The sequence below is a fragment of the Callionymus lyra genome, chromosome 6 (genome assembly GCF_982586985.1).
Source record: "Callionymus lyra chromosome 6, fCalLyr1.hap1.1, whole genome shotgun sequence".
Lineage (NCBI taxonomy): Eukaryota > Metazoa > Chordata > Actinopteri > Syngnathiformes > Callionymidae > Callionymus > Callionymus lyra.
In genome coordinates this window covers 12,649,297-12,666,336 of record NC_141823.1, presented here as the reverse complement: position 1 = coordinate 12,666,336, position 17,040 = coordinate 12,649,297, and the positions used below count along the sequence as shown (strand labels likewise).

General features: G+C 37.5%; 1 protein-coding gene across 1 annotated transcript in view; it reads right to left on the bottom strand.

Annotated features, from left to right (window-relative positions):
* Positions 1 to 17,040, bottom strand: part of galnt18b (UDP-N-acetyl-alpha-D-galactosamine:polypeptide N-acetylgalactosaminyltransferase 18b) — a 78,842-nt gene that overhangs the window by 39,757 nt on the left and 22,045 nt on the right. The window contains exons 2-4 of the mRNA XM_087793685.1: positions 11,174 to 11,369; positions 4,865 to 5,031; positions 489 to 672 (exon numbers count right to left, since the gene is read on the bottom strand). Coding sequence (XP_087649811.1) covers positions 489 to 672; positions 4,865 to 5,031; positions 11,174 to 11,369 — 547 coding nt within the window. The remainder of the gene's footprint in view (positions 1 to 488; positions 673 to 4,864; positions 5,032 to 11,173; positions 11,370 to 17,040) is intronic.

The following is a 17,040-nucleotide window of genomic DNA, read 5'->3' as shown; positions in this document are numbered from 1 at the left end:
CGAATAGTGATTTTATTGAGATGATATAAACATCAGCACTACTGTGTTAATTGTTATGAAGCAGTTTATTCATTTATGTGCTAAACACTATTTGAATTATGGTTATATTTCTCTCCACATCTTCACTGCTGTTTCTAAAATGAAGCTACAATGAAGAGAATGTGTCCAGGGTGAGTACTTCGCAGCAGTTAAACGGGAAATAACACATAATATATGTCAAAATATGGCTTGAGGGAGACTAAACTTCAGGCTCACTATTTAAATCTGGATGTTGTTGATGATGTGGGACGCGACCAGTCACCGAGGGAGTCGTAACTTCCGGATGGTTCTGTTATGACACTTACATGTGAAATAATGAGTTCACCAATGCGTCAACAAAGTCCTCGACACCAGATGATTTTGTTTCCAACTGTAATTTCCTTCAGCAAAACCCACACAGCTATGATCCGTTCTAACCCTGTGCAGGCTCTGGTTCGGGCGTGACTCACCAGCCGACGTTGAACTCGACGTGGGCATCGAACAAGGCAACAACTGGGGCAGTGGCGGCCCTCCAGCCGCTCACTCTGGAGCGGATCAGTCCCTCCTGCTTGTTGTGCCGAACCACTTTGATGAACCCCGGACGTTTGCCGTTGATCTCCGACACAGAGACCTGCAGCTTCTCCTTCAGCTCGACTGCAAAACACAAGAGAACCAGCCGCGAGAATTAGCCAGATATTTTAAAGAGATCAGCCATTAAAAGCGCCGAGGTAATTGAGCGGCTTATGATGGTGTTTTCCTCCCACACGACACTGTGCTCCTTCAGCGTGGAAGATTTCATTGGTGAAACGCCAAAAGCATTGGGATCATCCAGAGAGGAGGCACTTTGAGAAACACTCATAAGAAAATAGCGCAATATTGTCAGATTGCAAAGCTTTTTGATCTCTCAGGGATAAAAAAAGATGATATTGTTTGCCTTCAAGATTCAACTCCTTTATTAGCAGAGAGATATACCATATGAAGAGGCGAAGCCTGCAGGACTGAGAGGTCACAAGAAAGAAATTTTGAAATGTTATTATACATAAGAAAAGAGGAGTTTAATGTCACCTCAGCTGCCTTTATGGAGAGGTCAGAACCAGACGATGTATCATCAAATGAAATGAAGTCAATAAGGGGTTTTTTTTAAGTTTGTTTTTCTCAAGTTTATTCAAGGTTTAAAAGCAGTTGAGGCGCTTGTAAATTCAGATTGTAATCATTATTATCATGATACCTGTACATTTTGCATCATTTTCAAGTTTCCTATTCCGTTGTTTTTTTTGCTTTCTTTCAGTTGATTGCATCTCCTGACCAGCTTTGGCTCGACTCTGATTGCTCCGAGAACTTTCTGATTTTCCTTAGACTGACGTTCTCAGCGTTTAAGCGTTAACCCTAGCTGTGTATAAGTACGATTCCAAGTGTGCCCCCACCACCTTGGTTCTGGACTTTGGATTCTCTATCGTGTTTGAAACTGTTTCTGCTTTTGGGCCCTTTGCCACTTAACCTGTGATGATTGGTTTAGTATTAATGTTTGTGTCATCTAGAATCAAAACTCCACTTATCGAAAATTCATTCAGTTATTATTATTCATTTTCGACCCATAATTCTGGCGTCACAATAGATTAAAGCCAGTTTCTAAGGGCCTCGGGCAAATCCCAGGGCTCTCATAGACAACAACACACTCAAACCAATGGACAATTTAAAGGAGGAAACTAGAGTAAACTGGAGTAAACCCGAGCAAACTCAGAAAGGATTCATGTTTCCTCTATCAACCAAACCTGCAACAGACACCATGTACCCAAAATCAATTAAGGGGGGAAATTATTTGTAAAAATATGAATTAATCTTACTCTTACAAGCTGTGGTCGGCCACATTAAATCACTTGTTGGGCAGGATTTGGCCCCCGGGCCATGAGTGTGACTAGTGCAATTAAACTAGGATCTAATGATGCCAGTACTAGTCAGTTAAGAGGTCACATTTTCAAACAATTGTAAATAATAATAATAAACATCATATTTATACAGCACTTTTTTGGACACGCAAATATGCTTGACAAGCTTAGCTTAGCTTCTCCTAAGGGGAAGTTTAAAGGTAAAAAGTCTTCCCAGGTTTTTCAACATAATTCTTAATCTTACAAACATATTTTAATCCTGTTGACAACATTATAAACGACTTTTCCATCCCAACTATTAACCATCTCTACTTCTTTAAGTTATTTACCTTCAGAGTCAGAGAAGCAGAACAGGAAAAATAACCTGATATTGACTTTGCTCTGATATTATTGATCTAACTTTGCCACTTGTTGTTTTGCCTCAGATGCCTCAAAGCAAAATACTTTTTCAACAAATCCTGATGATTCTTCAAACTGTATTCCGCTGCATGTTTAGGTCATCAATGTATAAACATAAATAACATCCCAAAGCCCAACTTTTCTTCTTCAGGTTCAACGTATTCCCTCCAAGACTCTTCATATCTGCTCATCTCCAGACAGATCATTTGCACAGCAGATGGTAAACAGGCATGAAACCAGACTCGGGTTCGCAACCGTGTTTACACTTCACTGTTTGAGAAAAACAAATCTGTGTGAAATGTTAAAAATATCCGACTAACATCTCCTCCCAAGTTTCAACAGTTGATATTCAAATCCTCGTCCGCAGAGAGTCCAACGTTTCCCTGCCGCTAATGAATGTGGACTATTTAAAATTCATAGTGTTCAATCTTTACCTGCTTCATTTATATGTGCCTTTTAGCCCCGCAGCTTTTATTCCAGAAACCTGCAGCGACTGACAGTCGGATTTCAAACAGACTTCAGATGCTCGCAGTGTGTAGTTACAGGAAATATAAATGGCTTCAAATGACCTTGAGGTCTTTGTCTGCTTCATCAAATATACTGTAAGTGAACCAATATCAGGTTTATACACTTTAAATCTTTTGGTTGTTTGGATTACAAGTAAAAAAAAAAGTACTTTAAATCACTGACAAGTAGTTGTACACTTTTTCTTTTAGGTATTCCCATAAAAAAGGTCTAGTTTTCTAATTAATCACCTGCTAAAGTGTGTCTACAGTACATTTTCATGCAACACTGTGTATATAAAATGGCATTTATTTACTACTTTCATCCCTTTCTTGATCCAGCTACCAAATGTCACTGGAATAGTTTCATCTGGGATTTTTAAAGTTAGCAGGTTATCTTGAATTAGAGAAAATCAGGGGGTCATGGGTAAAGGTTTGGGGGTCATAACATCAATGTATTAAACTCAAAGACACATGTCTCATAACCACAAGTTCAAATCATAAAGTAGCTTCAGTCCAAATGAATAATTGATCCGAATATTTTTTTAAACCAGGAAAGAAAGACCTTTGGGCCAGATCTGACCATTAAATCAGAAAAGCAAAGAAAAGTCGATCTTAAGGCCAAAAAGGCAACTTTCATAGGGAAGAAGAACCCACACAATAAAAATATGTTTTTATTTCAGAGAATCAAAGCCGGTTTGTCGGAAGAAATACTTTATATCTTTAAACCTTTGGATGGATGGATGGATGGATAAATCAAATCCCAAGTTGGGTCCTGAGATTCCTAACATTTTCATACTGAATATAGTAGCTGGAGGTCGATTTATTAAAGAAAGTACTCGTCACTTTTTCCTTTCACGGTTACATTTCATGCCAAGCTACGCGAGCGGTTCCATGACCGATGCAAAGCCGATAATGCTACTAAGTGCTACTCGCTGATGAGGACTTCTTTACATCGCGGGTCAGCGGGCTAATGACAGTTAGCTCCGATTACACCGATAATGACAACACATCAGCAGTCGTGTGACCGGGGGCACGGACTGTCGGGGTTACACGCCATTACCAAAATGTCAGCGTGTGACTGGAAGGAAGCTCGGGGCCAGAATCGCCCTCAATTAAGAGATGAAATGCTGGTCATGCCAAGTGAAGGAAAACATCCTGAGGTGTGACAACACATATTTCTGATCAATGTTGAGACGACAAACCACTGAGCGACATTCAAAGCGAGGTAGCCGACAGACCATGATACATTTTAGTATTGATTTCATCAAGCTCCCCAATACCACTCATGCTTAATTTCCCAAACGGCCATTTTCCTAAGAAGTGGCCGATCAATAACTTTAGATGTTGGGTCAGCGTTCACTCGTGTTGTGTTGTCCGCTCGACATGTCGGACTCAACTCGTGATCTCACTGCTGTAATAAGCAGCAAATACACAGTGTCAGCAAATATTGAATCTTTTCCGCCTGCCTTTGTTGACACTTCATCCAGTGCATGTCGATGTAAGCATTAGCAGTGCCGATGCGCTTATACACCAGCGGAGAAAACCCTCTGACTTTGCCTCGAGGTTATTTGACTGGGAATTCAAAGATATATATTTCCTCAGAGTATAAATATATAATAATATCACATTTTATATAAAGGCGTCTTGACGGACACTCAAGGTCACTGATATTCATTTTTAAATCAGTTAGCGCGAGCGTACATATTTTAGCCATCGAAACATGTGTCATGATAATCTTTTAATCCTCACTCCAGCTCCGTTGGCATCTTTACCCAAAAACATGATTTACTGAAGACTTATCTCAGCTGCTCGTGAGTCTTAAGGCTCGGGTTTCCAACAAAACGTGGCTCATCAGAGAATGTTTTTTTTTACTCTCGGGACAGCGAGTGTATTCATTTTCGTGCATCCTTCCGTCAAGAGACCTGCAATGTTTAACACAGGAATAGAATATCAGCATCCCATAATAACCAGGGCCTGACTTTCTACTTTTAAAAAAAAAGGCTTCCGAGCGGAGCCCTCAGCCCAGTGACATCAGTGAACAGTGTAGTTTCTTACTGTTATTGCTGTTGTCGTCCACCAGTACGATCTCTTTCAGGAGGTGCGACGGCGTTCGGTTCATGGCGGAGTGGATGGAGCGAAGAATGACGGACAAGGCTTCGTTCACGAAGATGAACACGATGCTCACTTGAGGGAGGTTGAGAGGATACGAGATGTTCGAACACCTAAGAAGAAAAAGGGATCATGTTAAAAGTCTGTTATAAGACATTTGTGCAATGAACAAATACAGAGTCAGGTTTATAGAAAAGTTCCTTATTACCTGTTACTATATTTATTTATGTGGCCCTCATGAGGCCCAAATCAAATTTTCAAAACTGATTGTTTATAATGTTTCTGTTATTTACATGCAAAATAAAATAAATAAAATGATAAACTCTACATGTTTTGTCCATTACCAAATGTGGTACGTTGAATGAAAGAATATAAAACAAAAATAAATTTGAAAAATTGTCTTAAATCCTTGCTTACTTTTGAGTTAAATAAGCATTTTATTTTTACAATGCATAACCTATCTTATTTTTCTATTGGTTGGTCTAGAATACAGTTGCATGAAAAAGTTTGGTACATTTGGTCAACTTTTACAGTTTGTAAAACGTGTTTAACGTAAACAATAAATTAAATAAATAACAAGAACGCAGATGAAATTATTTCCAAAAGGTGTTATAGATGATACATTATAGATGTTAAATTCCATTTAACATTTTAAACATGTTTTAAGTAAGATAAAATAAAAAGGAAAAAGGGGCCACAGCCAAAGTTGAAACACCCTGCATCGTTAAAACTTGTTGGATGTAGGGCCCCATTAAGTATCACAGCTTATAAAGGCTTTTTGAAGGAAGCCCGTCTTATATATCTTGTTAGAGGGATTTCCATCCTTCCATCTTTCCTCACAGAATATTCCAGCTCTGTGAGATTCCTGGTCAGTACGTGCAGCTCTTCTGAGGTCTATCCATTGAAGAAGCACTCTTTTTAGATTCAGTTTTTTTTTGCAGATGGTTTTACATTCACCTCCGGAATTCATTAGAATTTAAATAAATCCATTCTTCGCTCCACCTGTGAAATATTCGGCTGCAATTCATCTCCAGAGCACGGTCCATCCACCCATATGTTGTCAAGTTATTTTCTTTAAATTCTCAGGTTTTTTTTTCTCCAAACACACCTTTGCTCATTCCGGCCAAAAGTACCATCAAATCTACTTCCCAAAACTACACAGTGGTTTAAGGATCTTCTGCAGTATTTGAAACTCATTGTCTATTCGTGGCCAATCTGCAAACTTTGATAAGATGTGGAAATCAATTTTTGTTTTCATTAAAGGGAGTCACATCTGCATTAGTTGCCATAGTTTGTATCACTGAGGCCAGTATTTATACGTGAATGTATAGATTTATATATATATATATATATATATATATATATATATATATATACAGTTAAATGTGTGTGTCTGTGTTTACCTGTGTAGCCATATATTTCTGCTCTTTTCGTTTAAACGCAATGAATGCATGATTTTTCTCAAAACACTTTTTTTTTCTTTTCTTTTTTCAGTGATATTGTGAAATGTACCATTGTTTAATATTTCATTTTTTTTTTAAAAGGAATGCGTTTAATTGTCTTTGTATTGTACATATTTCGACACAATTTATTTTATAAATTCAGAAGATATACAGTACATATACATATACAGAACAGTTATACATTGTACCACAATTTCAAGGTTGTAGGTTTTCTGAAATCAAACAGGGTTCTTTTGTAGCATATCTTTATGAAATCTTTAGGGATCTTTCTTGGTTTGTCCTTCACTGTTTCCCTCCTTATTTCTTAATGGCATTCCCAAATGAGGAAATTGGTACCTGAAGAACGCTTTACTATCTTCTCAAAGACTTCTTCTGCTTTATAGTTACAATCCTTTGTAGTTTCAGTATTAAGAAACAGCTCAGACCTCTGAGAACTCATGGCTCATATAGCATCAGCAGAGGCCTCATGTACTAAGGGGTTGTACGCACAAAAAACCTGCGGGCATATACTTTTCCACCTCAAAGTACATGTGTACCAATAAGGAAAAGAGCGTTCAAAAGGTCGCACTTCCAGAAACATTTGAAGGTGGCGTACGTCCTTTTTTTTTACTGCTCATAGATAAGTCATCCTCACTAGTCATGTTGAGATGTTCACTTCATTAACCATCAATATTGATCAAAAATAAACACACAAGTGATGAGTGGATATTGAATTATTTCCAAACGTATAAATATGTTCTCATTCTCCTAACTGGTGATCTGTATTTATTAAGACAACATTGATCGTTTTATACTGAATATTTTTAATCGACTATTCCACGCAATTCAGAAAAAATTAAAGGATATAAGCTTGTTTTTTATATTATAGCGAACAAAATGATCAGCGTCTGATGCTTCAAGTCTTTCTCTACGAGAGTCACAGACGTTCTTGTTAAACAACATCATGTTTTTTTCAAAGTGAAGCTTCAGAATGAAAGCAGCTAAAGCCGGTTTCCCTCGTGTGATCCCCTAACCGGAGTGACATATATAATATATATATATATAATAATGGACAAAATAATGTAATATATTTATCCTTCTTAATTAAGACTTATATTCTATATAAAAACATGTTTATATATCAGAACCAGAATAATTATTATTGCAATTGCTAGTGAAGTGTTCCACCAACAGTAGAAAAACAACTTTAAATATAAATAAAAAAATAACTATGTATATAATGCAGAAAATTTGCGGAATGGAAAGTATGGACCGTTGAACTAATTGTGTGTTATTCATTATTAATATGTCATTTTATGTTGCCACCACATAATATCCACTGTTGTGTTTATAACAATAAACGTTTTTTTTTTTAATATTCTGATCTTATAAAGAAAGGTGTAAAAAAAGTAAATATAAAGATGTTGGCACAATTATACCAAAATCATTTATATTGAATGAATGAAAAAATATTGCATTTAGAAATTGTGTTTTTGAATTATTGGAATTAGAATATTGAACTCAAAGAATATATATTTATTTATTTTAATTAAATAATTCAAAAAGATAATTCAATGCTTTAGATTTTCATTTTAATAATAAAAGATAATCAATCAATCAATCAACTTTATTCATAAAGCACTTTAAAAACAACAACAGTCGATACATGAAAGTGCTAAGAAAGCTCAGTTAAAACACACAAAGATAAAACAATATCAAATGAAACAAGTAAAAAACACTAAAAACAGCTCAGAGTTTTATGCTGTGTTAAAAGAGAATAAAAGTGTGTTTTATGTAATTTAAGTCAAAGTTTATACATTTTTATCATCATCATCATCAACATCAATGATCATCATCATCATCATCATCATCATCATCCTCATTATCCTCATCATCTTCACCATCATCTTCACCATCACCATCATCATCATCATCATCATCGTCATCATCATCGTCATCATCATCGTCATCATCATCATCATCGTCATCATCATCATCATCATCATCACCATCATCACCATCATCACCATCATCACCATCATCACCATCCTCATCATCATCATCATCATCATCATCACCATCATCACCATCATCACCATCATCACCATCCTCATCATCATCATCATCATCATCATCACCATCATCACCATCATCACCATCATCATCATCACCATCATCACCATCATCACCATCATCACCATCCTCATCATCATCGTCATCATCATCATCATCATCATCATCATCATCACCATCACCAGCACCATCACCAGCACCATCACCATCCATCATCACCATCCATCATCACCATCATCACCATCATCATCATCACCATCATCACCATCATCACCATCACCATCATCATCATCATCATCACCATCACCAGCACCATCACCATCCATCATCACCATCCATCATCATAATTATCCTCATCATCGTCATCATCATCACCATCATCATCATCATCACCATAAATAACAACCACAACAACATCATCATCCTCATCACCATCATCACCATCACCATCACCATCACCATCATTATCATCTTCACCATCATCATCATCATCTTCACCATCATCATCATCCTCATCACCATCATCACCATCACCATCACCATCACCATCACCATCACCATCATTATCATCTTCACCATCATCATCATCATCTTCACCATCATCATCATCATCATCACCATCATCATGATCATCATCATCATCATCAATAACAACGACAAAAACATCCTCATCATCATCATCATTATCATCATCATCATCATCATCACCATCACTACCATCATCATCATCATGATCACCATCACCATCATCATCATCATCATCATCATCATCATGATCACCATCACCATCACCATCATCATCATCATCATCATCTTCTTTTCCTGATTTTCCTGACTCTTGACTCAACACCTGAGGATGTTCATTGAATCTGTCTGGATGATCAGGACGACACTGATGTTTTCTCGTGTTTGTCATTTTCTTGTTTCCTTCAGACAACATCAACCATGAGTCTGCGGTGTTTGGATCCTGAGTGATGTCCTGTGAGTATGTGAGGAACTGCTCTCTGGTCTCTGGAAGGAACATCATTGAGATGTCAGTGCACATGTCTCTCAGAAGGTCCAGGACTTGGTCTCTGCAGGCTGACACGGCTGCCGTTACTTCCTTAAAGCGATGGTGAGTTTGCTTAAGGGTCATGGAGGAGGTCGTGTCTTCACTGACCTCTGAGAGTGAGGTCCAGTTCTGCAGGAAGATGGTGTGAATGTCGGTGAGGGACAGCTGCTGCAGCTCAGCCTCTTTCTTCTTCAGCTCAGAGATCTCCTGCATCAGCTGCTCCTGAAGTCCTCTGACTCGAGCGGCTTCAGTCTCCTGCTGAGATCTGATCTGCTGCTCCACATCAGACATACTGCTCTGGAGGATCTGGATCATCTGGACGAGGGTCTTCTGACTGTCCTTCACTGCTTTATCAGCAGAGACTGTTATGTTCTTATCCTCCTGCTGGAGCAGCTCCACTTCCTTCTCTCTCTTCTGGATCTTCTGCTGGATCCTTCCTTGACTCTGATCCACGTCTTTCTCTCGCTCCCTCCTCTCTGCATTAGCCGAGACGATGTCATGATCTTTGTGTTGGTCCACACAGAGATGACAGATGAGCTGCTGATCAGAACGACAGAACATCTTCTTCTCCTCCTCGTGTTCAGAGCAGATCATCTCCCGGAGCTGCTTGGACGGCTGGACCAGCTTGTGTCTCCTGAAGGCCGGAGCTTCTCGATGATGCTGAAGATGTTCCTGACAGTAGGAAACCAGACACACCAGACAGGACTTGAGGGCTTTCATCTTCCTCCCAGTGCAGACTTCACAGGTCACATCTTCAGGTCCAGCTGCTCCAGTCTTCTTCAGCTCCTCCACTAACTCTGCTAACACGGTGTTCTTCTGCAGGAGAGGTCTCTCGCTGAAGCTCTGTCTGCACTGAGGACAGTCGTAGATGTTCTTGTCCTGCCAGTGTCCTTCAACACAGACCTTACAGTAGTTGTGTCCACATGGAAGAGTGACTGGATCCTTCAGTAGATCCAGACAGATGCAACAAGACAACAAATCAACTCTAGTCTGCTCCATGTCTCTGTGACTGAAACACTCCCTTCACAGGTCAACTCTTTTATAGTCGCAGTCACATGTCTCTGCCACAATCTGGTCCAACCTGCTCACTCACATGTTATCGAACTTCCTTGAAACCAACTGCTGATTCAGGACAAAGTTCTCGACACACCTTGATTCTAACACACACACCTGTGTATCTATATTTCACAAATCAGCCGATACGTCTCACATACAGGGAAAACGATACAATAAATTGCAATATATCTTGATACTGTAGTAACAAGGATATATGTGTAATATTGTTGAGTACTTGACTCTGGTGTTGTAGTATTTACAGACCACATGACTCTTGACAAAGTCATAACTGCTTTCATTTGTTTTGAAACAATGTGAACAAGCATTATTGATTTTCTGGAACTCCTGTTGTGTTATCAGTTTTATCTTGATCTTTAAAATATATACTTTATTGAATATTGTTTTGATTGTTTAAGCGCTTTGTGACCCTGGTCTGGAAAAGCGCTATATAAATAAAAATTACTTACTTACTTACTTACATTATAGGAGATTCTACAAGCATTAACTATGCAAGGTGACCAAACCTTTGCGTCCCACTGAGTACTGCTTAATAAAAACAAGAACTCTTTTTACAAACAGATCTTCTTCAGGTATCCTTTATCTTAAGATTGAAGTGTGGAATAAGAAGCTTACCCATAAGGCCTGAGGTCTGGTATTGGTCTGTCCAAAGAAAGACGATCGCTGAGATAGCCATTATAGCCGTAGTACTGGAACATCTTCAGAGCCACCCGTCGATTGTCCGGACTCAAGTCCCGGCCCCAGTGAGCGAAGAGGGACGACTCCGAGAATGAGGATTCCATCTGGTTGTCTTCGTCCTTCCCTGGTGCTTCTGCAAGATTTCGTGGAGAGAAACGTCACGTTCATGTCTCAACATGGAACCATTTGTTCTATCGCTAATCATACATTTATATATAATCATACATTTGTATAAATCCTGTTTTTGTAAGAACGAAGCTGCTGGTTCTGAGCTGAAGTCTCAACAGTGGCTGTTCCGACTGAAGAGATGTCTACAATTGCACCAGAAGCCCACAAACATTGTACACCTGCTTGTTGATCGCTTGCCTTCATGTTCAAATAACTGTTGAAATTCAGCGCTGCCTCCTGCAGCTCATGATGCTCCTCGCGGGTGTTTAACAGTCAGAGAGTCAACCTGAGGCCAAACAGGTGAAAATGTCACAACAAGTATGAGCGTCGGAATGATTACAAATCTGTTTCGAATCATCCTCACTTCCTGTTTAATTCCAAAGATGTGATGAACAGTAAGCTATGGCATTACGATTACCTATATACTGTGCAGCAAGGGGGCGCTTTTGAGTTAGAGTGTGCATTAGAATTTGTTTTTTAATCATTAAATACTGACAGTTTTGACAGAATATATTCTAGTAAATGAACATTTTAAAAGCTTCTTGAAAATCCCTTCACAATGACTGTTCAATATAAATACAATTAAGAAATAAAAAAAGATTCACTATATATAAATATATATATATATATAAACTTGTTGTAAGAAACTAAAATTGAAACTGTGGACGTAGTAATCAAGCAAACTATTTAAACCTTTCTAATGAGTCAAACTTAAGTACAAAAATCTCCAGTAAAAACATAGAAATAATTGATGTTTGTGTTTGTTATCATAACTTGTTTTTTCTCCATGCAAGTGTAGCATGTTAAAATGAAAAGTCTGCCTACAGATTCTGTGACATTAAAAGAAAACATTGAAATATGAGTCAGAATCAGATCAACTTTGAAACGTTGTTATTGATAACAATGAGTTTGCTACGACATATTGGCTGTAAAAAGCACTACCGAATTTCCCCTCGCGGGACTAATAAGGGAATCCTAAAAAAAATAAAAATAAAAAAAAAAACTCACTTACACAACACACCAAAAGGTGTGGAGAGGAGAGTAACGACACCTTGCCAACAAACACTAGACCACCAGAAAGATGTTACCACATGTATTTTGTTCCTTTCTGAAAATATCATTGAAATGTTGAGTATTAGGGCCACTCACAAATGCATTTTTGTTTTACTACGACATTAAACTCGTACAAAAAACTTTATTATGAGATTAAAGTTGTACAAAATACTCTATTACGAAATTAAAGTTGTAGGAAAATCATCATAATCTCATAGTAAAGTATTTTGCTTCAATTGTTATCTCTTCATAAATAATTTTCCTTCAATTTAAATTTTGTAGTATTGTATTTTGTATGACTTAAATCTCGCAGTAAAATATTTGTATATTTTTCTTTTTTATATACAAAGTACTTTTTACAACTTTAATCTCGTAATAAATAATATTCCTACGACTTTAATCTCGTAATAAAGTATTTTGTAAAACTTAAATCTGGTCGAGTTAGTAAACTTGAACAACCAAAACTCAATAAAAAAGCGAACCCATAATGATGATCATTGAACCAGCATCCACCTGGACCGCACCAACCCGCAGGGGAACTCCAATTTCTTTCTTCAATATATCAGAATACTATTCCTCTCATGTTTAATCAAAATATTGGAAATTAAACCGTCTTCATTGCACACTTCTGCAGTTGAAAATAAAAGAAATAATATCAAATTAGACACCCCCCACCATCCAGAGTTGGTAGCGCCCAATGACATCACCTATGACAGGTGTTAAAAGCAGGAACTAAACTGTCCTTCAACCTTTTGCCTCTGGACCACATGGTGAGTAACTGATCTTCCCTACATGTATATTGACAACATAATAAGGAATCCAGGCCTGAGGGGAGTGACAACTTGATATTACCAAGTAAATAAATTTCCTCTGTTGTTTGACAAGATAGTACAAGGATTACACGAAGGACAGATAAAAAGTTGTGAAAGACTTTCAATCTTGGCGAGCGAGCCTCGAGGCCCATTGACTGACTTGTGCCGGTGATTGATTAAGCTAACGGAGATGAAACTCCGTACTAAAGATTTTGGAATCGAAAAGATCGGGTGCACCTGCATCCACCTTGAGAGTCCAGCCTTCAGGTGGAAACACAAAAAAAGTTACCTTTTCATCAATCATTTCAAGATCAAATTTTTTCCTCACGTCAAAGATTTGCGAATAATCTTCGTGCTCCCATTTTGGTTTCTTTATTTTTTCACTTTTAACTTTGACAATACATTGAAATGGGTTAAAAAAAGGAATAAAGACATTCAACTTTATAGAAACTCCTAAAGCAAATCTAAACTAGTGGTTCAGGAACAAAAAGTGACAGGGTTGTGGACATTTTTCCCCAAAAATAATCTGCTTTTATTTATAAAACTTTAATACGTCTTTTATATTGAGTTATATACACGTCTTAAGTGGCACATTTTTTAAACATTTATATTTAATAGCTTTTTCTCCGAAAGGACATTAGGTTCCAAAGCACTAGTCAGGAAAAGGATTTAAAAATATAATGGTTGGATGTATGGATGGATACTTAATTGATCCCAAGGAGGACAAAATTATTTTCTCCAGCAATAAAAAATACGTACATCCATCCAAACAAACATCCATAAATGCATGTAAAAACAATCAAATAAATGCATACAAAACATATAAAGACATAAATAAATAATTTAAAAGTTGCCAAAAAACAAGTAAAAAGGGCAGCTTATGACAGAAGGATTAAAGCGTTTTGCAGTGCAGGGAGAGGAGCCTGTTGCTGCGGTTACTCTTCTGAGCCGCCATGCAGAAGGAGTCTAGTGTTACTCCGGATGTCCTGCATAAGAACCTTCATCCATTTCTCCAGCACTTCCACCAACAGAGTCCACACTTTCCCCACCACAGATGTGTATTTCCTGATCAGCCTGTCCAGTGGTTCACTGTCTCTCGAGATCATGCCGCCTGAACGCACAACCCAAAAGAACACGACACCAGCAACGACAGACTGATGAGGTGCAACATTTGACAGCTCACATCATCCTTTTTAACTGCAGAAAACTGACCAGAAACTGTTTCCTTCAACTGAGAAAAATCTCTAAACTTAGGAAAATGTTGTCGGAACATGATCTGGAGCTTGTAATCCATGCGTTTGTTTCTTCTCGTCTGGACTATTGTAACAGTTTGTTTTCATGTCTTAACAAGAAGGAGCTGTCTCGTCTGCAGTTAATACAAAACTCTGCAGCGAGAATTCTGACCTGCTCTAGTAGAAGAACTCACATTTCTCCGATCCTTAAAACTCTTCACTGGCTTCCAGTTTCTTTCAGGATCAACTTTAAAATTCTGGTTCTTACTTTCAGATCTATTCATGGTCAGGCTCCTCCTTACATCAGTGATCTGATCCAGCCTTACACCCCAGCTCGGGCTCTGAGGTCTGTGGATCAGAATCTACTTATGGTTCCACGCACACGGTTCAGGACCAGAGGAGAGAAATCCTTCCAGACTGTTGCTCCTAAGCTTTGGAACGATCTTCTCTCTCTTTGCGCTTGATGATCTACTGACTCCTTTAAGAAACATCTTAAGACGTTTCTATTTGTTCAGGCTTTTCCTTGATTTTCTGGAACTCCTGTGTTGTTCTCAGTATTATCTTGATCTTTAAGGTATATACTTTTTTGAGTATTGTTTTGATTGTTAAAGCGCTTTGTGACCCTGGTCTGGAAAAGCGCTATATAAATAAATATTACTTACTTACTTACTTACTTTTTCTTTGACTAACATGAAGAAACTAAGCTATTTTTATTTTAGTTTCATCTCTTCTCGTTTATAAGATCAATAGTGGATCTTTTTTTGGTCCAAGTCGAGTAAAGCGTTAGAAAAACTAACGAGTGCTGTATATACTCACGTAACACTTTGACACACTGAACTGAAGATTTGAAAGAAGGATAACGGGTTCTCATCCCACAGCGAAACAGAGAAGACCAGTCGTCCTTTCATGGTTCAGACGGAGCTCGTGTTTCACGGCTCGGCCTCGCGGTTCAAACTATTGCTGGTGGGCTCATAACAGAAGCAAAGAGACACAATCGTATTAGAGCTGTTTTATCAGCCGGCACTCGCCTCCTCCGAGAGTTGGAATCACTTTAAAGATTGATCATGGCTCCAAATCACATCGCAGGTCCCCAAAGAGGCCGTCGAGAAGAGTCTAAGATCTGCCAGAAACGGCTTCCTTCTGGACCGGAGTCTGAAGGGAGCTGTGTTTTTATAGCACAGCCTTTTTCATAAATCAACAGTTATATGGTCGTGAGAGTGATTTTATTTTCACGCTTTACATATCCTGCTTTATTATAGAAACCTATAGCTGCTGCTGCATATGAAAATAATTTAAACAGCACCTTTGCTTTTGTATTTAATGCGTTCGTTTTATAGTTCTTCATGAAAGTAACTATAAATGTTATATATAGAAGTAGTGTGTGGATGAAACTACAGACTCGGATCATCGATTTAAGTTCTTTAATTTGCCGCCATGGTTACTGGTTCATGAAAATCAGATGTGGAATATGTACTATCACGTGTTAATTATAATTGGGTAAAATTAAAAGTGATTCTTGTGCCTTTTTGCTACAGTTACCGCTGGCATATTGTTGCATTATAGTCAGAAACTTTAATTAAAAATCAAATAAGACAATTTAATTCTACTCAGACAGTCTCCAGGGGCTCTGGAAGGAAAAACTAAAGACCTCTTTGATTAAAATTGTGATAAATAACACCTATTTCAGCCCGTGTTGCAGATGTTAAGGAAATAAAATGTATTTCATTCACACTAATAGAAAAAAGCAACAATAAAAAAACCTATCTACAAACCTAATTTTTTTAGTTTGAGTCAATCCATTTCCGTTTTAAACGAAGTGTGTTGGAATTTAAAATAAATACTAAACAAGGATGCATTTATTGATTTATGTTTGTGTCAATGACGCGTCTAAATAGCTTAGCTGGGGGTTATTATTGACTATTGAAATGGTTTTAGTAACAGGACATTCTGTAGTCATGTAGCAGAATATAGGTACATATCATTAGAACCATATTTAGTGAAGTAAAACTTCAAAATACCCACATTAGTACAGAAAGACTTAAGCTATAATCAAGTAAAAAATTGTAGTTGTACTGGTTTACAAATCTTTTAGCAAACAATAATACACAAGGATTAATAAAAGGGATTATACTTAAGGTTTCTCAAATGGACAGAATTTCTTCTTATGATGTGTGAATTTTTCAAGTCAAAGGAAAGAAGACAAGGAAAATATGACCCTGAAATAATGGCAGAATGTTTGGCAACAAGGATATTTGATGAAAAAAATAGAATATAAGATAACAAGTGATCATGACTGTGTAAAATAAGCAATATTGGGTACAATTGTTATTTTATTGCACATTATTTCGTTCTATATACATGTAGTAATATACCTTTAAATAAAAATGTATATTTTAATGTTATCCAGAATATATTTTCATTCACAAATGTAGAGAATGAAAATAAAAAGTCTCTTTGAAGAGTTATATTTAGAGTTAAAAAAATAATATAAAAGAAAAATGATAAATGGGTTAGTTGGCCCTCAGAAACAGTAGCTTCA